Source organism: Simochromis diagramma, unplaced genomic scaffold (assembly GCF_900408965.1).
Source record: "Simochromis diagramma unplaced genomic scaffold, fSimDia1.1 OVJJ01000321.1, whole genome shotgun sequence".
In the NCBI taxonomy this organism is placed as follows: Eukaryota; Metazoa; Chordata; class Actinopteri; order Cichliformes; family Cichlidae; genus Simochromis; species Simochromis diagramma.
Genome location: NW_024386772.1, coordinates 6,946,510 through 6,968,838, shown reverse-complemented (window position 1 = coordinate 6,968,838; position 22,329 = coordinate 6,946,510). Strand labels below are relative to the sequence as shown.

General features: G+C 40.8%; 1 protein-coding gene across 1 annotated transcript in view; it reads left to right on the top strand.

The window, feature by feature from the left end:
* The window catches only part of si:ch211-210g13.5 (inactive phospholipase C-like protein 2), a 66,144-nt gene that overhangs the window by 33,827 nt on the left and 9,988 nt on the right, over positions 1-22,329 (top strand). The window contains exons 2-4 of the mRNA XM_040045799.1: positions 4,798-7,284; positions 12,505-12,708; positions 16,718-16,793. Of these exons, the coding sequence (XP_039901733.1) occupies positions 4,798-7,284; positions 12,505-12,708; positions 16,718-16,793 (2,767 nt within the window). The remainder of the gene's footprint in view (positions 1-4,797; positions 7,285-12,504; positions 12,709-16,717; positions 16,794-22,329) is intronic.

The window sequence follows — 22,329 nt, the reverse complement described above, 5'->3', positions numbered from 1 at the left end:
GCCTACATCTGAGGAGGGGACTGACTGTGACCTCTCACCTACCTCATGCAAGCAGACCCATGCTCACTGGCTTATGAAATCCTGTGCGGTGAAAGTGCTCTTTGTTTTTTAACACCTAGTGCTTCCGCTGGGAACGGTGTTGCTCTTGCTGGACATAACCCACCGTTACACTATCACATTCATCTGTTAATATAGTTTCTGCTGGGATTGTCTAGAATAAAGACTGGAAATAAATGTGCCTTGTAACAAAGATGAATTTTGCCTAGTTACTCAGATTCACCCTAGGCACTTTGAAACAGTAAGCATGTGCCTTTGCGATACCTGCGATTGTGTTTGACATGTCAATGTGTGCGTTTGCTGTGTAATGTGGCTTGATCCTGCGGCTCGTTTTCTATGATCCTCAGGCACACATGCTGGCAAACAGAGCACACATACTGTGACTCACATGTTGGAGAGCACGTCATCAAGAGGGCTCTGCTCTGTTCTGTCTTCACTCCCCATTACCCACGCCCCCCTGTTGCCTATTTCGCGGATTCTCATTGCACACACACAAATGACACTGGAGCTCTGTAGGCGAGAAGAACTGAGCCATGCCTGACCACTTTCTGCAAACCTGTTTTAGAGTTGAGATATGATAGCCGTGAGTGGCAAACGGCCAGTACAGCCCTGGAGGAAGTAGGATAGTTGGAGGTTTGCTAGAATGGGGTGGAAGTGGGCCACATTAGTGAAAATGAGCAGTATGTCTAAAGTGTCATGGAAAGTCATGTGTTTAAAAACAGGATTAGCTGAGCTCCTAACCTTTTTGGTAATTTTAACTGTTGCCAACCCAGTGATGGAGACAAGAACTGTTTTTGGTTTTGTGGGGTTTTTTTCACCTGACACACTAGAGTGTTGTATTTTGGAGTGTGTGAGTATGTGTGGTAGCAGTCAAGTGGTTCATGCCACCACACAAACAACTGGAGGAAGAGGACTTTTTAATTTTGCTTGAGCACACACACAAACACTCCAGTCTGTGGAGATAAAGGAGGAATTAATCTCTCTGATAATGTTGCTTTCCGGCTTCCACATCATAGTGGAAGAGTACAGAAAAGCAAAGGACTGTATAAATTTTATAGATTATATGCTATTACAAATATAAAGATTTAAAAGCTATGCAAAGACAGGAAGTCTATTAATATATTGCATCTATTGTACACAGCAGTACAGTCAAGGGTTATTGTTTTGATGTGAAGTATTCAATAGGGGACTGGAGTGTACAGGCAACCTGGGAGCCACGACTGTTGTTGCCTGGGAGAGCAGAGAGTTTTTTCCATTAATTGCCTCCCTGGAGTTATGTTCTACAGTCACACTGCTTATGGTGCCCAGTGTCATAGTGTGAAAACAATGATAAGAGAAGGGAGAGAGCGTGACACACCACTGTCTTTCAGGGGGTGTGGAAACACTCATCTCACCCTTCCACCAGGAAGTATTTGACCAAGACTCAAGTTGCTGGTGTTCCCACTGAGGTTTTGTAGACATGTGACTACTAACCATGTGGCATTAACTTGTCACTTGTGACTGTGACTAAGCAATGCCAAGGTAATAGTGCTAAAGTCACTCAGGCCTAGAGATCAATCCGTGACCATTTGTTAACCAATGATCATGAGAGAAACATGGGTATTCCCCAAGCGGTTGCAAGTAGTTGCTGGATGGTTGGTTGGTGGAAGTCACTGGGAAAATGACTGCTAAAAGTTGAGTCACACAGCCCTACAGACTGGTCAGTAAACTCCTGGCAACCATCTGTTGCTAGGGAAAAATTCATATTCGCCACCTGGTTAGCAAAAACATACTTGTGATAACTGCTTTGATCGTTTGTGTGGTTGTAATTTGAATGGAGGTGGTGGATTTGTCTGCAAACAGCAGCCAGCTACTTCTCTGAGGTCTAGTAAAATTATGAAAAGTGCAACACAAACTGGGACTGTAGACCATTTACCTTCAAAGTAAAAGCTGTGCCATTTTGCAACATGTTGGCTACAGCACTTGTTTCCATTGCTCTTTTTTAGGTTTTACTATTGCTTGGCTAGTAGTTGCAGACAAACATGAAAAACTACAGGCAACTGTGGCAATCTGTTAGCAACTAGCAACCAAATCAATTACTAGGAAGTTTCTGGTAAAGTAACTTGTTTGCAACCAGTTTCACCCATCCTAGCAACTGCTGGTTGTGTCACACGCAATAGGACAGACTGCTTTCAAGCAATAGGCACATGATGTCACGTTAGAAACCTCAATAGAAAGGGGAATGTGGGAGCTGTGGAAGATTACCAAAATACCCCAACATCACCACCGCAGCAACAACAGGCAGTCAAGCATACACACATAAACACACACATACATAAAGAAACACAGGGCCAAAGGGGATCTGAGAAAATATGTGAATCAGAAATAAAAGAGCACAAGAAACAGTGAAAGAAGGTTTAAACTATTGTAAACAGGCAGTTCAAATCATTTAATTAACAAAATTATTTCCCATGAACTTTGTTATTCATGCATGTACTATTATATTATCATTTCCAACTAGTGTGTAATCATTTACTACTACACTACTAATCCTATGAAAAGCAGAATTGTTTTCAGTTGTGTTTTGCTGCTTAGCTTTGATTGAGAGGCAAAGAGAAACAGCATGCTGTCTTGTCTGGTTGTCCGGCTAATTGTAACAGCATGTTAATGAGACACTAGATTACCCTTATAGCCTTTGACCCTCTGTGGCTACATCACTTCCCTGAAGAAGGCCTGGAAATAATCAGACCTGAACAGATCTTCCCTCGTAGAACCACTTGCTCAGTCTGCTTTCAGTCATATTCCCAATACCCCAGTTAATGTTCATGTCCATCTGGCTGATTTTGCAAATAGCTCATGAAGAGCAAACCAGAGGAGAGACCAACTGTCTTTCAGTCTGTTTTTTTAAAAATAGACTAGAGCGGTAGCTGTAATTTTCTGTCACATGAGGTGAAAGGACCGTGCTCGTCAAAATAAAGTGCATGGCATTTGGGTTGAAATGTGAGCTCTTGATTATGGCCTCCAGATTTATCTCCCGCTTCTCCTATGATGGATGGGGCTGAATGATCTACTGGAGGAAATGAACGCAAGACAAATAAGGATCTAAGGACAGAATCAACTCTTTGGCCCGTTTATCTCCTATGTGAAGTGGTTGATGAGCTCATATTACTCTGTAAAAGAATTTGGAGCTACGAACTGACCAAACAGCACTGTCTTACCCTTACAGTCTTGGCACGGGTCCATGCATTTCCATGTGCCTGTGGCTCTTGGCACTAGCTCTCACAGAAATTGCATGCAAGTGTATCTCAAGGGGAATAACACAAATACTAGCTTTATTTCAACACATTGCAAGCAACCTTTTTGACCTGGGTGGACCAGGCATGATTGGGCTAAAGCACACCATCTGGTAAGATTAGTAATCACTGACTAAACTTATCCAGGAGGTATTCTCAGAAGCACTGAAGAATTAAAGATTTTGACATTATGATATTGAGTGCTTATGTGTAGGACAATGAGATAGAGGTCATAAAACAAGGGCACAAGTGGAGTAATGATCATGTCATTTCTTCAGCTCTGCCTAAAATGGTGCTCATTAATCGTGATGAGTTGCTATGCATCATCTGCTTCTGGCTGTCAGGTGGAAGATGGATAATCCGGAGGTGTTTCACTGCGGCTAAAGTTGGACCATGCTTTGGGGAGATTTATCAGGCCTGTACAGGCAGTCACTGTCTTAGGTGTTAAGGGGATGCCCTGAGGGTGACTGCCCTTTCTGGCTTTCCAAAAAACAAAACAAAAAAAGATGAAGATACAAGAGACAAGGTCAAATTAAGTGGCTTTGGTTACATTTATCTTGTATTGGAGGTTAAACAAACCATAGCTACCGATATGGCTCTGTAGTAATGGAAATGCCCTTTTGAAAGAGTCTCAAAGGTGTTGTGCTTAGAGTCTTAAATAGCAGTAATTTGTGGCTTGGTTTAGGTTTTTAATGTACTGTTCTTTGTGCTATGCATTATTCAGCAAGCCTATTTTCCAAGTTTTAAACCAGGCCATGTGCATTCAGGCTATCTAGCTAACCACAGCTCTGTGTGGAAATAGGACAGTGCTGTGTACTCTCACCAGTTAGACTAACAGACCTAAAAGCTGAAAACGTTCCAGCATGTCATTGCAGGTGGTGTTTGCAAGTTGCATTTTACATTGCAAGTTTTATTTTAAAACTTACAAAAATTTACCCCAGGGCTGTGTAGAGCGATGTCTCCTTTTCAAATTATTCAAATTATTAGGTTTCACTGCAGTCTGTCATTCTCTCAGATTTTATATTGTACAAAAAAGATTGAAAACAGATTAACTTCTGGGGCTTTCCTATGAGAGAAATCATACCATCGTATCATCCGACACTGCGTCTCATCTCTTAAAATGTTTATAAGAAATAGTCATTACTAAATCAGAATCAATATGTGATTTAAAGTTATTAATGTGTGATTGATAATTAGTAATAACTTATTAAAATTTAATAGTTTGTCATATTTAAATTATTAGCAGATGGGAGTGGTGCATCGTTGTCTATCTTTACCTTTTAGCAGCTATAGTATGGGATTTTCCTTCATTTAATTCAGTGTGGATTTACATATCCACATATAGATATATTTAACTATAGACATAATGCTATCTTTTTGTTTCCTTTCTGCTTTTGAAATCACATATAATGTCTAACATGAAACATTTTCTCTCATCCAACTCTTCCCTACCCCATTTTGTTCCCAGGATGGTTCCAAACAGAGGCAGGTGAGGAAGAAAACGGTATCCTTCAGCTCAATGCCGAACGACCGCAAGATCAACAGCACAGCTGCTTGTATGGCCTTCATGATGGAGGGTTGTGAAATGAAGAAGGTGCGCTCCAACTCGCGTATGTACAACCGCTACTTCCTGCTGGATCCGGACATGCACTGGTTGCGTTGGGAGCCATCCAAGAAAGATTCGGAGAAGGCTAAACTGGAAATCAAGAGCATTAAGGAGGTCCGTTTGGGGAAAAAAACTCCTGTTCTCCGCAGCAATGGTCTCTCTGATCAGTTTCCTGATGAATGCGCTTTCTCTATCATCTACGGGGATAACTACGAGTCCTTAGACTTAGTGGCTAGCACAGCAGATGTTGTCAGCACCTGGGTGATGGGCCTGAGGTATCTGGTGTCTTATGGCCGCCACACTGTGGATATGGTGGAACAGAGTCAGCCAAGTCTACGAACATCTTGGATTGGATCAGTGTTTGAGCTAGCGGATGTGGAAAAGGAAGGACACATAGACCTATTCAGAGCCACCCAGATAATTAAGGGGCTCAACCCTGGAATGAAAGAGTCTAGGATACAACTGAAATTCAAAGAACTCCAGAAAGCTAAAGACCAGTACGGAGAGGCAATTAACTTGGACACTTTTGTTGAGGCCTACTGTGAGTTATGCACACGGCCAGAGATTTTCTTTCTGCTGGTGCAGTTCTCCAGTAACAAGGAATATCTTGACAGCAAAGATCTGATGCTTTTTGTAGAGGTAGAGCAGGGTGTGGAAGGAGTAACAGAGGACATGTGCAGGGATATTGTTCAGAAATTTGAGCCATCTGCTGAAGGCAGGGAGAGAGGCTACCTCTCCATTGACGGTTTTACACACTACCTCCTGTCCTCAGAATGCCACATTTTTGACCCCCAGCACAAACGTGTATGCCAGGATATGACTCAGCCTCTTTCCCATTACTACATCAACTCCTCGCATAATGCTTCCCTTCTGGAGGACCATTTCTGGGGTTCGTCAGACATCAGCAGTTACATCCGAGCTCTGAGGATGGGGTGTCGCAGCATTGAAGTAGTTGTATGGGATGGCCCTGATAATGAACCAGTAGTGTATGTGGGCAGTTCGGTAGCCTCACAGCTAGCTTTCTCTAAAGTTCTGGACATTATCAACCAATATGCTTTCGAGAGCTCTGAGTACCCCCTTATTCTCTGCTTAGTGACCCACTGTTGCATTCCCCAGCAGAGGGTCATGGCACAGCACACGAAGAAGATTCTCGGGGACAAGCTGTATATTGACTCACCCAACAAGGAGGAAAACTACCTACCCTCTCCTGAGAAACTCAAAGGTAAAATCCTCCTTAAAGGCAAGAAGCTGCCACCCAGCTGCAGTGATGCTGAAGGGGATGTGACAGATGAGGAGGAGGGTCTGGAAATGTCCCAAAGAGTGGGAAATGATGAGAAAGACCAGCTGAATGGCTTGGGCTGTAAGATATTCAGGCTGTGCAGAGAGCTGTCTGATCTTGTATCTCTCTGCAAGTCAGTCCAGTTCAGGGACTTTGAGTTCTCTAAGAGGGAGCAAAAATACTGGGAAATATGTTCCTTCAATGAGGTAGATGCAAACAAGTTTGCTAATGAGTTTCCAGAAGAATTCGTCTGCTATAACAAGCGCTTCCTCTCCAGGGTATATCCCACTCCCATGAGGATTGATGCCAGCAACATGAACCCCCAGGATTTCTGGAAATGTGGCTGCCAGATTGTGGCCATGAACTATCAGACTCCAGGTCTGATGATGGATCTCAACCTAGGGTGGTTCAGGCAGAATGGCAACTGTGGGTATGTTTTACGGCCAGCCATTATGAGGGCGGAGGTGTCCTACTTTAGTGCCAATGCTCGGGACTCCCTTCCAGGAGTGTCTGCACAGCTTCTTCACATCAAAGTCATCAGTGGGCAGAATCTTCCCAAGCCTCGTGGTTCTGCTGCTAAAGGGGACGTGGTGGAGCCCTACATATATGTGGAGATCCATGGCATACCAGCTGACTGTGCTGAGCAAAGAACCAAGACTGTGTCTCAGAATGGTGACAACCCTATTTTTGATGAGAGTTTTGAATTCCAGATTAATTTACCTGAACTTGCAGTACTGCGTTTTGTGGTTCTAGACGATGATTACATCGGAGATGAGTTCATTGGCCAGTACACCATCCCATTTGAGTGCCTACAGCCAGGCTATAGGCATGTCCCTCTACAGTCTCTTACAGGAGAGTTCTTACCCAACACGACCCTGTTTGTTCACGTGGCCATCACCAACAGACGTGGTGGAGGAAAGGGTCATAAGAGGGGTATATATGTCAGGAAGAGTAGGAAGGCCCGGGAGTACACCACCACCAAGACCACAGGAATCAAAGTAGTGGATGAGCTCTTCAGAGCTTCCACCCAGCCTCTCAGGGAGGCCACAGACCTCAGAGAAAATGTGCAGGTAAGGAACTAAATACTAAGAAAATATTAAGTTACAGTTCGAAAACTGGCTTCTCAGTCTATAGATGGCTGGGGTGGAGTTTGTGGATGTGCTCTGCATCTTCCCCCATCACTTCCTTTTGATTTAAAAGAAAAGTACAAGGAAAAAACTGCCATATATAAGTGATTCCACAGTACAGATCAGTAGAACATCAAATTCAGATATGATTTTCTGTGGTAATATGGTATTTAAACTGGCTTATATAATGCAATATTTTCGGCACACATAGGTTAACCTCCTGGCGTCCACATATGTGGATATCACATTTTGGGTTATTTAGACCAAAATACTCAATTTTGCTCTACAAGGGCCTGATATCCACTTACGAGGACATTATACTGCTACTTTTCTATCGAAATTTTAAACGAATATCCTCATATGTGGCTCTTATTTTTCATTAAAAAAAAAAAAAAAAAGGTTAAAAAAATATCTGGTAATTCTTTGTTTTTACATTCATCGGGCCCCAATATGCCCAAATATCAAAGAGAAATTAAAAATGCATGCTGTGGAAGAGTTCGGGTCTTAGGAGGTTAAAGACAGCATTAGAGTAGTTTATTTTTTACGTTTACCAGTTTTTTTCTAAACATTTTACCCTGATTTTGAGGTTATAAAACACGCTGATAATATTTACTAACCCTTTTTAGCCATTTAATTAATAATTTGTATAATATCAAGGCTTTCAAAATAAATTTACATAATATTTTATTGCATCCGTAGCAATAAAATCCATTGTAAATGTTTTGCATTGTACTTAGTTCACTTGCTATTGTGGATAGAGGTTTGTCACTAATTGTGCTCTATTAATGTAATAAAAGAAAGGGGCAATAAAGCGACATTGGTGTACAATTCTAAAGTTTATGAATAGTGTAATCATTAATGAGGGACAATTTCTGCCCCAGGATGACGAGTGGGTTGCTAGGCACTTAGTGCAGTATTTTAATGCTCCTTTCAGCTCAAATCAAGATTTGTAAGCACTGTGTATATTTGTCTGACGAGGAGCAGCACGGGCCTTTCAGTGTCTTTGTTGGTGGTCATTAATATATGGTGTGTGGCAACTGCAGAGTGGTATAAATGCTTGTGCCATTTGTGCTGTCTACAAATTATAACTCAACTAGAGCTGGCTAGAGGGTTTTTTTTTGTTGTTGTTGTGTGTGTGTGTTCTTAAGTTGTTAGTTTACGTCGGCAGCCTCTTGTTTTGTCTTGTTTGAAGGAGGTCATTTTTGTACACTGCTGAAACAGCTCCAACAACAGAGTTCCACCTTCCACTAAAAAGTAGATTTCTAAGTGAAAGAAAAGACTAAAATGAATAAATATGTGCATTTTTGTTCTTCTTACTTGCCTATTGATCATATGTGTAAAGGAGCCCATGGGAGAGAAGGAGAGATTTAATCTTTTCCTCAAAGTCTAGTTTTAAACATTACTGTAAATCACTTTACACACTTGTGCACATGGAACAAAGTAGTGATATTTTCTTTGTTAACAGAATAAGTTTCTGGACTTTTTTCAAGGATAGCTGCATAGGCAGAAATAATCCTCACTAACGTCTGATGGAAACTCAGTCATTTTGTTCTATAAGCCGGCCTGAAATATGACAGAAGCGGCTCAGTTCAGAGAAGAGCCTCCAGGCATACTCTTAGTAGGCTTTTAAGGGGTAAAAAGTTAGTTCTTCAATACACTTGCTGTATAACTGGTGAATTTTTATAGTGGCAAACTTGACTGGATCAAATATGTAACAATGATTGTTTTTTTTATAAGTAGAAATAAAATTTCGAGGTGCATGCAGCACATCGCTTCCACGTATCATGATCATGAGGTCTGTTTGTCTTCAGATAGCAGCAACCTCAGTCTAATGGTAAAGCAAACAAAAGACAGACTGAACTAAATTAGCAGAGATGTAATGATGATTAGAGATCCCGTGGCATGCAGTCATGCATTTTTTTGTTGTGGAAATGAGCATGTTCTGAAAAAGGGCTTCATTATTCCTATCAGCATGGGAGAAAATATGTTTGTGTTCTAGGGTGAAACCGATCCTGTGATGCAGAAGAGGAATAATAGGAACGTACGGTATTTTCTTTGTTCAACTTTTTTTTGTGTAGTTAAACCTATTAATACAAACAGTTAGTCAGCACCACTGACTGAAATAAACGAATAAATAAAAAAATCCCCAGCTTGACAAAACATTTTGACATGTGGCATAATCACATGTTTTTCTTTTTGGCATGAACTAAAACCTTGAGTTTGTCATAAGGTCCTCTTAATCTTTACTTTGATGTCTGTCAGCAGAAATTATTAATAAGTCATGAAATATGGCCCAATCTGTTTTATAAATCTCTGACAGCCTAATGAATATTCTTACTTTTGTAAGAGTCAAATAAAATTACTAATGCAGATTAAGTATTTCGTTGCAGGCATGCCATGTGTCACAGTTAAGACCCTACAGACTTTGTTCTGTAGCTATGATTCATCTCTCGTAACAAATGGCTTTAGAATTTTAATTTATAAGGCTTCATGAAAAATGCTTGGTGGTTGAAAGTGAACGTGTGTTCAGCTGATGCGATCGTGTTGGCGCCTCTTATTAAACCACATTTTCCTCTGGTTTGAAATGTAAATACGCCTTTTTGAAACGAAGAGATAAAAGTTGATGAAATAGATGAAAGAGGTGAAGTTATGAGGGAGGCTTTAAAGAGAACAAATAAAGGTGTTTTTAGAATGAGGCATATTGCCTTTTAAATGTAAAATAATGGACATATGGGAAGGGCTTGTACAGACCAGCTGCAGAGAGAGCGGTTCTGTGGATCTGGAGACAGCTGAATGAAAGGATCTGTGGCCAAATACCCACAAGGCGACAACTAGACACTCTTTAAAAAAAACATATCTGTTGTACTCGGTGTGCACACACGCTTATTTTTTTAATATATTAAGCAAAATGAATTATTTGATTGCTTTCATTCTTTCAAATAAAAAGCATTATTTCACCTCACTTAGCTCTTCTAAGACTCCTTCATCCTTAAGCTGCAAAGCTTCCAGGTGTTCTGCTTTGAATAACAAAGGAACAAGAAGTACATTTGAATATTAAAAAGACTAAGGGAATCCATGAACATTGACCAGTGAGCTATTATAATAAGTTGGCATTTTTAATATGTGGATCTATCTACGCAGCAGATTAATTACTTCTGCGGGAGACTTGAATAAAGTCCTTTTCTGAGTGCTGCTGCCCGTGAATGTTACAAAGTGTTGATGGATGAGAACTGCTGCCAGCCTGGATTTTCTTTTTATTTGCTGAAAATCATGTGGGCCACCATTGGCGCGTTCACCATCACTTAGTGCTGCGGGCAAGAGAGAAGAGAGAGATTCGGAGATAGAAGCAGAAAGAGAGACAGAAAAGGGCAAACTGAAACAAAAGCAAGGTCCTAACTGGACACAGAGCTCCCATTTGGGAAATGCTGGAAGAGGAACAAAGTGGGGAAGGGAGTAATTAAAAACACAAGCCTCTCATTGGGTTTTGTAACACCATGGCTTGGAAAGACTGCGGCTTTTATTGCTCAACAATTATCAAAAAACATTTACTCGTGTCGTCCCAAGCACACATGCGAGGAATTATACAAAACATAATGAATGTTAATAACTTTAGCTCAGACCACACTGAGACATAAACACATGCAGCCACACATGCTGATCGTTCAGGCACACGCATAATCACACAGTGGTTTTTAATCCAGAGCCCCAGAGCTGTCCCACTTCCACCATTGTGTTTCTCTGTAGCTGTGCTCAGCGGTCCAAGGGGTGTTAACCGTGTATGGTGCTCAGCATACAGATCCTGTGTCCCCTGACCACCCTCTTTGTCTACTGTAAAGTTGGGCCTCCCAGTGACAGCATGTCCTCTAACGAATGGGGATTTTTCTGCAGGCCTAGCCCAGGGAGACAGCTGGTTTCCCAAGCAGCAGCCTCACTGTGTGGACTGATTTCCAAACACTAAACTGTTTTCTTGCTATCTCATACTCTCTCTTTCGTCACTAAATTTTAACACCCTCTCATACCTTTTTGTTTTCTCAGTGTTTCTCATTAACTGCCTCTCCTTTTTTTTTTGCTTTTTCAGTTACTCATGCTTCAAACATGACTGTTTGTTCACACTCCTTCCCTTTCTCCGTCCCTTTCTCTTCTCTCACTTCACTCGTTCTCAAGGATAAGGTCTGCTTGCTTAAATTCCCACGCTAGCAAACGAAGAAATTAGAGTATGTGCTTACTAAATGTTTATGTTAGGTGGTTTCTTTTTGAGGAATTAGTAAGCAGATTCAGTATTAGGTTGCAAATAAATTCCATGACTATAAACACATTTCAGTTTTATTTAATGTGCTATTGACAGCTGTGCAGAATTCTGTATTTTGTTTTAGTTAACTGCACAAGCAAGTACCTGTAAGACACTAAAAAAGGCAAAATTACCCAAGGTTTTTAAAGATTTGGCTGAAACAATCCTTGTCGACGATGGCATTGCACTTACTACAGTGACACATACTGATCAATGGAAGTACTTCAAGATTCAGTATCATGCTCAAGGCCTCTTGAATCTGTGACAAGAGGGCGACTGAGGTTTGGATCACGCTCAGTCGTCAGTGATAGGCATACAAACATGATTTGCTGAGATAGAGATTTTAGATTATTTATTTTTGAGCAGACTGATATTATAGGAAGTGTCATAACTCTATTTAACTCTATTAAATCTCTTTACTTAAACTGATCTGTAAAATGTAGTTGTATTCTATTAGGACAGCTATGATTTCATCAGTCACCAAGTGCAATATATCAACAGGAATCTTCCTTTGCTGGATACATTGGCAGTTGAGATAAACACTGTAGCAGCTATTCTGAGACCAATGACGTACAAGGGCACAGAATGCTGTTTATAGAATATTTATGTTTATTGATTTATTTGCATTTTAAGATAAGATAAGATAAGATAAGATAACCTTTATTAGTCCCACACGTGGGAAATTTGTTAACGTCTCCTTTTAATTAATGGAGGATCTTGAAATTAATGAACCAGGAACTGGTTAAGTATAAGCACTATCACTTATATATTAAACAATGCCCACACAAATGTGTCACACAGTCTTTTTTATGTCCACCATTTGAACCTGTTTATAGCCAGATTCCTATTTTCTTATGTGGGTGCTTTCTTCCCAGAATGCAATGGTGTCCTTCAAGGAGCTCTGTGGTCTGACCCCTGCAGCCAACATGAAGCAGTGTATCCTGACGGTGTCTACATGGCTGATGAACAGCGAGAGATCGCTGAGGGTAACTGTGGACCTGAGCGAGACCTATCCCACCATGGAAGCTCAGGGTGTTGTGCCTGAGCTGCTGCGCAAAGTACTGAACGCCTATGACATGGTAAAAAAACAACAAACAAAAAAAAACCCCAGCACACACAGAAAAGAGTGAATGCCACCGCCTTTGACACTGTCAGGCAAACAAATGCGTTAATAATACAGATGTGCGTAAATGTTATGTGAATGGTTCAGAATTTTGCACTGGAAGTGCTTTTGTGTTTTCCTTTTAATTTCAGTTATTAAAATTCAGTTCACACAAACATTCAGACACTTGATTACATTTCGCGCTGCGTGTGTGAGGACAGACAGTAACACCTGTCCTTTATCGTGCAGCATCCAAGTAAATATCGATTTGGGGAAAAGATGAGATCTCAAAGCATAAAGCCTTCAAGTGTAACAACAAAGTCTGTGCTGGGATGATGTGATTTGCATTTCTTGTCCCGTGCAGATTTTCATACATGCTCTGCTTACAAAGGTAAACTAGAAAAAAAGGCAAAGCAGAGAGTAAACTTGTTCCCTGCCTTATTGCCTGATTGCTTAACATTTCAGGCGTTAACACAGCTGGTTGAGTTTTACACGGCTTCTAAACATTGCTCAAACCAGCTCAATGACCAGCCAGATTATATAGCTTCAGTTACTCATTGTATTATTTCACACGTCCTTCTCTGTCTTGCCTCCTCTCTTGCAAGAAAACCATATTTTTCACCCACTCGACATTGGCTGTGCTCAGAAAGGGGGTTGGAGGACGCTGCCTGTAATTAGTCATCACCCGCTGTTTGTCCTGCCCTCCTCTCTTGTGAGACTTAGTGGGAGCTGATGAAGTGAACGAGTAGTGAGGAAAAGGTTGTAGCATGCACACTGCTCAGGTCAACAGCGCTCCTGCTGTTGACACCTACAGATGCACGCACACATCAGTAGGAGCACAGGGCACAGCTCCACGTACAGTACAGTCTGCTTTGGCTTCACAGCAGAAGGCTTGGTCCTATCAAACCAACTCTCCAGTCTACTTACAAAAAGGTTTTTGGGGAAGAAGCTAAATTCTACATTTCTATGTTTTAGAAAAAAAATGGCAAAATCATACACGTGCAAGTGTCTGTTTGATGTTCATTATTCTCTCTCTTTCTCTCTCTCGTGACAAATCCCGTCACCTCCCCCGATTTATTTCCCAGTGTTTTTTCTAGCACTTGTAATTGTTCTGTTAATTGTGTTATGTTAGAGGTTTGCGGTTCTACAGCTGATACCCAAGGTCTAAGGAACTAATAAAATGTTGGATGCTCAGTAACCTATAGTCTTGTCCCGAAGCTTGGGCCTTGACAGCTGTGTTTGCTTCTCTGAGATTGGCTTGTTGCCACACTCCCTGCTGAAGAACAGAGGACTTAGTGTATATGTGTGTGTGTATGTGTGTGTGTGTGTGTGTGTGTTGTTTATAAATGCTTGCAACTTCAAGAGAGCGTGGCTGCCAACACAAGGCCGTTTACTGTATAATTTCAGATTGTAGTTCATGTCCCGAGTCACCCACAATTGGGACTTTGTCAGTGTGAGCTACTTACAAGACCAGAATGTAATGCAGCTTAGAGATATGCTGCATATTTTTTTCACTTTTGTAAATGGCCATGAAATTAACAGTACTAACTCCAGTCTGTGGGGTTTAGTGAAGATTTTTCATTTAGAAATATAGATTGATGACATATTATACATGAACATTTTTTCTATTTCTATTGTCATCTTAACCCATACCCATTATGACATTTTTGTCCCAAATGGCTTCCCTTTTCATAATTTCTGCATTTAAACTACTTTTCTTGAAAAGATCAAAACAAGAAGAGGCATGTGCATGACACACACACACACACACTTTAAGAGTCCACTTCCTGTCTCCCACATGAGTGTGAAACTTCATTAGCCTCCTCCTCTGTGCTGTAGCGATAGTCCAGCTGCTCCTCATCAGCACTGTGGTATGATGTCTATGGCTGAGAGTATAACTTTTCCATTAATAATACTGATACTAACAGAGAGACCTGTCTAAAGCATGTTTTGTTAGATAATTAGGAAATAATGTCTGTTTTAAGACTCATTAACTGCTGGCATACCAAACACGTTGCTTGCAAGTACATTCGTCTCGTGAATTTTACCCAACTTATTTATATAATTGCATAAAAGACAAAAGAAATCTCAGCCGTGTTGTTTATATGCCCAATTAATTCGAAAGAATTTTCTGATTATGATCTGACCAGAATTAATCTAATCAGACATTTACATGGCAGCTTTGTTGCCTTAATTGGGTTAGGCTGAATTGTTATTGTCTCTGTAAACGTAGCAATTAAGAGCTCATTCCAAATACTTCAAACTGAGCCCTGACTGAGGGGATCAAATCTGTTATAAATGAACAAAAACAATGTGGCAGGAAAGACAACTCTAATTTTTTTTTTGAAGTGTTTACCTCTTAGCATTTTTATTTGTTCTCATCTTTATATTCATTGATTAACCACAACATTAAAACCACTAACCTGCCAAAATAGCTCTGGCATAAGCTACCTCAGGGGATGACAGGCACTGTAACGTTGGCAGTCCATCCTGTTGCTTAGAGCCCTGTATTACGAAGCATACCCAGACTATCTTTCCATTATCTGGATTCACTTACCCTAATACTGGCAATTGGGATAAGCAGTCACTCAAAGCTGGTTATCAACTCGTTAAGTTAACCCAAGATTTCCCCCCTGTTCGTTCACATGAAAAGAGCGGTGTTGGCAGCATCTGATCAATCACAGACATGAAGGAGTATATCAGAAGTAGAGCAGCTGATTTTACAAAGGAAGATAAAACTATACCACAGAAAAATATGCAGCTTTTAAACACATAATACAGTACAGTGTGAGCGTGTGTGAGAGTAAAAACACTATAGAGTAAATATAATGTAGTGCTGAAAGTGTCTGCTTTGAAGACTGGAAAGAAAGCTGGCAAAAATGCTGACTTTGTAATTTAACAGACTTATCAGTATCATAGCTCTATCATTAAAAGCTTCCTGTCGTGTTCGACTCAAATCTTTACAACTTACAACTTTACAACTTAAAACGCTCATAAATATTGTGTTTTACATCTGATTGCCTCAAGGCCTTATGATATCCTCCACACTATGCACTTGAACGTATGAAAGTGATGAGCACCTCTTTCATTGAATTTTGAGTGTTTTTTATCAACCTAGTTACATCTGTGGTGTTCCCGATCAAAAGTGAGCGCCATAGGAAATGAAATGGGAATCCACTCGACCCCCCCACCCCCACCCATTGGCCCTTGACCCCCTAAATGGCCCACTGAACTGAATTTGGTGGTGAAAGCTGTTTGTTATGCTAATTTAAGAGCTGTTAAAACTGAACGGTCAATTTTGACTGGGAAGAATCCGATGGATTATAATCGTGTATTTCATTAAGTTATTGTTTAAAAGACAGTTTTGGTTTTTAGTCTTTGTCAGATAACTCCATATGTCCAATGTGGACAAAGCCAGCAACACAGTGAATTACTTTAACTGAGGTGACTAGCAAACAGCTTGCTAGCTAGCCGACGCCTACCTGCTTCTTTCTGCTGTAAATTTTTATGTGTGTCTTATAAGGACTGATTCACTTTTAGAACCACCTTCAAGTGGCATTTCGAAGAACTGCAGTTTTTGGGGGTTCTTCCAGTGTGGTTTCATTTTTTCAGACCTGGAGGGTGCCGCTTGGGGTTGCGCTCCGTGGATTGGGCTTGTTCTGGCACATCCCTCTGATGCTCGATTGGATTCGGATCTGGAGAATGTCGAAGCTGAATGAATTCCTTGAGCTCTTTTTCATGTTCCTTGCACTGATCCAAGGAACATTGTCCTGTCTCTGTCATGTTGTGTTGGAGATTGCCTTTGCCTTAGGAGTCGAGGGTGGTAATATCCACATGAATGCAAATAATCCAAGGTTTAGATGATCGAGTTTATTCACTCTGTCATTGCTTTTAATGGTGAGGTTGATTTCTTTTCTATACTGGGAGGCCCTGGTAGGGAATTAAGGTGTTCTACAAATTAACTCCATGTCTTCTTTTTATTGTAGCTGATCCAAACCAGCAAAACGCTGATCGAGTCAGCTGATGTGGTCTACTCCAAGCTCACACAAGCACAACGAGCAGGTATGTACCACTGTTTAGTCACTGTTGAAAAATGCTGACCTTTATGCCTTTTCATTAAATATCTAAACAAATTAAAAGAAAGAAGATATGGATGTGTAAATAAGGATTAAAAAAAAAAGAGGTTGAGATAAACGGGGTGTTAGCAGCAACATTCCATGACAAAATTTATATTTATAACTGGAAACTTGAGTCAAGTTGATATTTATCCTTCCCGTAGGCTGTTAAAAATGTGTGATATTGTCCTGTTCCTTCCTGCATTCAAAATCTTTCTTCTTATGACACTTAAAAAAATAAGTGTTTCTATGAAGCAAAGCAGGAAACTGCAATCTCTCTGCTACTGTGATGAAAATGACTCATAATTCAAGGACAAAATTTATGAGAAATGATTTAAATTACCTCTCTTACTGGCACATTTCATTAATTTGTTTAAGACAAATAAGATCCACAAGAAAACAGCCTGTGTTTATTTAAGGAGGGATGGATGTTTTCAGCTTCTCTGCTTTAATCCCAAATGAATCGTGTGATTTGCGAATGTGCATCCGCGCCCTTTTAAACATATTGTGTGTCATGTCCTCCTGCCCAGCAGAATGAGCATAGTGTGTCTACTCCTACAGCATCTGCATCAACATCAACAGCCGTGGCTGCTGTCAATAGAGCAGGCCATCATCAGTGAGTCAGCAGAGTAGTAATCATGTCAGTGGGCAGGTGAAAACAATCATCCAGCCACACAGACAAAGGGCTGCAGGAGAAAGAGGACAGAGAGCATAAACATCCTTTGAGAGGAGGAGAGAAATGAAAAGGTTTGACAAAGTGTGCAGTAACAGAGGGGGAGGGATGGAAAATGGTGAGAAAGGACTGAATTAACAAAGCATTTTATCAGTGCAGTCTTTTAAAAGGGCTGCTTGATGCAAGAGGTCCAGTGTTTTAGGAGAGAGGATAAAATTAGCCATAATAAGATCATTAAGGGAGAAATGGCTTAAAATCAAGAAATCCTGTGGCTTGTCTTCTCGAGCCTCTTTTAAATTCAGCGCTAATTCTTCCTCATTTGCCTTGCTGCTTTGCTATGCAGCAGTGCCTCTGCTGAAGAGCTCATCGAAAAGGAGCTCAGTTTGAATAGTGACATCTTCATTTTTCATGTTAAGACATTTTATGGCTACAGGAAACCGAAAGACATGATTGAAACTAATGAACATGAATAATAAACTAATGAACCTGCAGATTTGGCTCCGTTATAGACCTGGTGTGAACTTGAAAATGTGTATTTTATTTTACATTATATGTGTGAAAACTGGGGTTGGCTAATTGGCTCATGTCAACCCAATATCTTGAGGCCATTAAGTCCACTTTAAGCCTGCTTTACTCCCCGGTGTCACTCAGAGGCAGACATATGCTTAACACTCCTGACCACAGCAAGCCAAGCTGATATTTGTGCAGCGCAGTTACACAGTGAAGTAGGCTAAACCCTGGAGCTTCAATCATAGAGATGCCCTCCCGCTCCAAGGTTCCCCAGTGCAGAGCTAGAAGCATCTTCAAAGGCGATGACAGGAGAGTTAAGCAAAGCTTAAGCCTCACACACAGCCACGCCACAGCCTCAATCACATCAGTGTCTGCTAAAAATCAGAGGTTTCAGCTTTGTGTGCTGCTGCAGACACATGAAAATGTTTTAAACAGAACAGTAATAAATGAACCGTGTTCTGTTTTGTAGATTAAATGTATGCTTCTCTGACATAACTGAAATAACATTCAAAGGGGCTCATCAAAAGCCTTCCAATGCAAATGAAATGCAAATATTAAAGTTTTTCTAAATGTAAGTTAAAAGAAACATACAAGGACACAAAAGGTAGGAGCAGCAGCCTTGAGGGGCCTCAGCTGCATGCCAAACACAGCATTTTTCCTATTACTCACTCTAATTCCCTCTGCCCCAAGCACTCACACACAAGCCTTCGTCCAAACCATGCAGTTCTCAAATATACATATCCTCCGTGTGTATGCGTATCCATACTTTCAGGCCTTGTAGCTTTGATGGCAGTAAATGAGGCAGAAAAATAAAAACACGTTGGCCAAAGAGCAATCGTTTTCAGTGACACAGTATAACATTACAGCAGGCAGCAAAACAAACACTTTCCCCAACAGAGTTTAGAAAATTTAACTTACTTGGCTTTTTATGGATAAAGTTACCTATTGCCTAAAATGAAAATTGGAAAATGGGAATTATAAGCTTTAAATCTAATCTTGTTGACTTAAGTGAATATAAAGGCAAGTTAGCCTTTATTAAGTCATTTCAGCTTAGAATAAACAGAGCAGAGTGAACCTAACACCAGTATTTGATACCATACTTGTTTAGTTTTTGCAGCTTCACTTGCTGCAATGCCATAATAATTGGCTTAATATTGTAAGGTTGCTCCCTGTGCAGCAACACATGTAATCACATTTGGTATAAAGAACAAAAATACACATTTGTATTTGTGTTAGAACATTCTTGAGGACACACTATGACACCACCAGCCTGAACTGTCAATACAACGCAGGATCTTTGCTTTCAAGTTGTTTGTGCCAGATTCTGACCCTACCATTGGAATGTCACGGCGGTATTAGAGACTCATCGGACCAGGCAACGTTTTTTTTCCAGTTTCCTGTTGTCCAGTTTTGATGAGCCTGTGTGACTTATAGCCTCAATTTCCTGTTCTTAGCTGACAAAAGTGGCACCTGATGTGGTTTTCTGCTGCTGTAGCCCATCTGTTGCCTTGCTATGAGCTCAAAGCAGTCTGGCTATTCTCCTCTGACCTCTAGCATCAGCAAGCATTATGGTCTAGAAAAGTTGGATACTGGATTCTTTTGGACCGTTCCTTGTAAAGCTCATGGATGGTTATGTGGAAAATCCTAGTAGATCCAGGTTTCTGAAATAACTAAAACTAGTCTGTCAGGCACCAACAACCCACTTTCAAAGTCACTTAACTCACCTGCGTAAACTTCAGCAAGCTGTTGTACAATGTCTGTCTGACTTAATGCATAGAGTTGTGTCATGTAATTGACTTACTGGATATTTGCATTAATGAGCAGTTGAACAGGCACTTCTAATAAAGGGGACACTGAGTGTATGTATATGTACAGATGCATAAGCAGTATTGGTGGTCCAGGTGGTTCCTTAAATTTAAAATCTGCTGTTGGCAGAACAGCAGATGCAAATCTTACTTCTCTTGTCTAACCCTCTACCAGCAGATGAACATGGAAACAAACCCCAACATTTTGCTTCATGCACAAAGGTCACCTGCTTAATCACATGCTAATTTGGACTTTTTATTTCTTTATACTACTAACCAGACTAATGACTAATGATCAGTGATCACAAACCTGACCACAGGCTTTTAGTTCCCTGTTGGAGCACTTAAAATTCAATATACTCTAAGGTTATTGTGGATTATTTTACTGTAACATATAAAAGATGCTGCTTCATCTTTAAGTGTTCAGATGTTTAGTTTAACATAAATATGAAACTAACGCAAAGCAAAACATACTGAGCTGCTTGTTGTGAAACTTCTCTAAAATGACAGAATATATGTTGGTGGACAAATAAAATTCTAGACAGACTTTCTGCAGTAATGCTACAGTGTCACTGTCCCTAAATAGACTTTCCCCCTGTTTTTATCATGTTCTTAACCTGTGTCTCAGCTCATTAAAATGATTTCTTACCCCTGGAGAAAAGAAACGCCATGCATTGCACTGGGTTTGACTCGACTCCCCCACCAAAACTCGGCATCATTCTGATGGCTTGGAAAGCATGAATTTACCTATCTTGATAGATTGACAAGTACTGAATGCATCCTTCAGAAGCCATTTCATCAACCATATGATTATGTACATACTGACAATGACAGTAGCATCAGCCTGAACATAGAGAGTCAGTGAGAGGCATGTGAAGCGTGAAATGATGGATTTGCACGGAATAGAAGGTTTTGTCCTCACGATCAATCCAGAAGTCGAAGTTATAATTTTGTTATAATGGCTGTGTGAGAAGCAGAAAAGGTGCTAATGGACGACAGGCTGTCAGTATCCAAAAGAGAATGTGGAGTAGGATGCGCTTCATGTAAGCACATGCACTCATTGATTTTAGGACCTGTGATTGAACCTGACACTTTTGCCCTAGACATTAAAATTGTTCTCTGCTCATCAGCTAAATGCTGTTGTGACAAAGCCATAATCACACCAATGGCCACGATCTGAATGAGAGGCTCAAACTATCCTCTTACATCCTAACCTGCCCACTGGCACATTCCTCATTTTAAGAGTAGGAAGTTAAAAATGGATAGTTTGGGGTTGCTGTGGTTTTTAAGTCTCAGCAGCACCGCCTCCTTCCTTCCTGTGCACAGTTTTTCCCAGTTATTATTGCAGCTAATCAGTTCAATTTGGGCAGTGAAGCTGACGTGTTGATGAGGATGGAGAGGTGTTAGATAATTCCCCTTGGGCACTATTGATGGCTCACTATCACACACATAATGTGGGACCAGGAAAACAGCTGGGATGCACACTCTGGCACCTCCAGATGCTACCACTGTGTTTTTGTGCACATTGTGTACACTGGCTTATTTGTCTGCATGCATATCTAATCTGTGTGTGGGTTTCCAGTCATTCTCCCCACTAGCCTCTGCTTCACCAGCTTATTTAAAGATTTGTTCCAGCAGTGTTTCTTAAAAATGTAATGCATAAGCTTTGTTGTGTTCAGAATTCATTTAGATGTGTATGTGTCGTGGTGTACTAGTTCGTCAGTGCACCGATTTACTCACATCGCAAAGAACAGAGCATTCATTTTCAGATGCAAATGTGGCATGACTGTACCTTTATTATGAAGGTGATATACTTGGTGATCAGATGATATAAATACTTAAATACACACATCCTGGTCGTAGGAGAAAGATTCTAAGCAGAGATGCCTAGACCTCCCTCTTCTTGGCCACATCCTTTAACCCTTCTTTCGGGACACCAAAGTGTTCCTAAGCCACCTGAGAGATATAATGTCTCCAGCATGTTGTGGGTTTCCCCCCGGCCTTCATCCCATTGGGACATGCCCAAAACACCTGACCTAAGAAGCGCCCAGGAGAATGTGGAGAAGTACACACTCTGAGCCCCTCCCCAATGAGAGATAAGCTGAGCACCTTATCCTGTCTCTAAGGCTGAGCCCACACATCCAGGCATTCAGAGGAAAGTCATTTCTGTCACTTATATCCACGATCTCATTATTTCGTTCGCTACCCACAGCCTGTGGCCATAGGTGAGCGTAGGTGGACCAGTAAATCAACAGCTTCGCTTTCCCGCTTTGCTCTCTCTTCACCACAACATACCAGTACAGCATCTGCATTGCTGCAGATGTTGCAAGAGTATGTCTGTCAATCTCCTTTTCTGCTCTCCCCTCACTCATTAACAAGACCCTGAAATACTCCGACTTAAAATCAAAGGTGCTGATTCTCATTTCTCACACTCCCCGGTGCAAGCTGGAGGTCATGACTCAGTAAAGCTAACAGAACCACATCTGCAAAAAGAA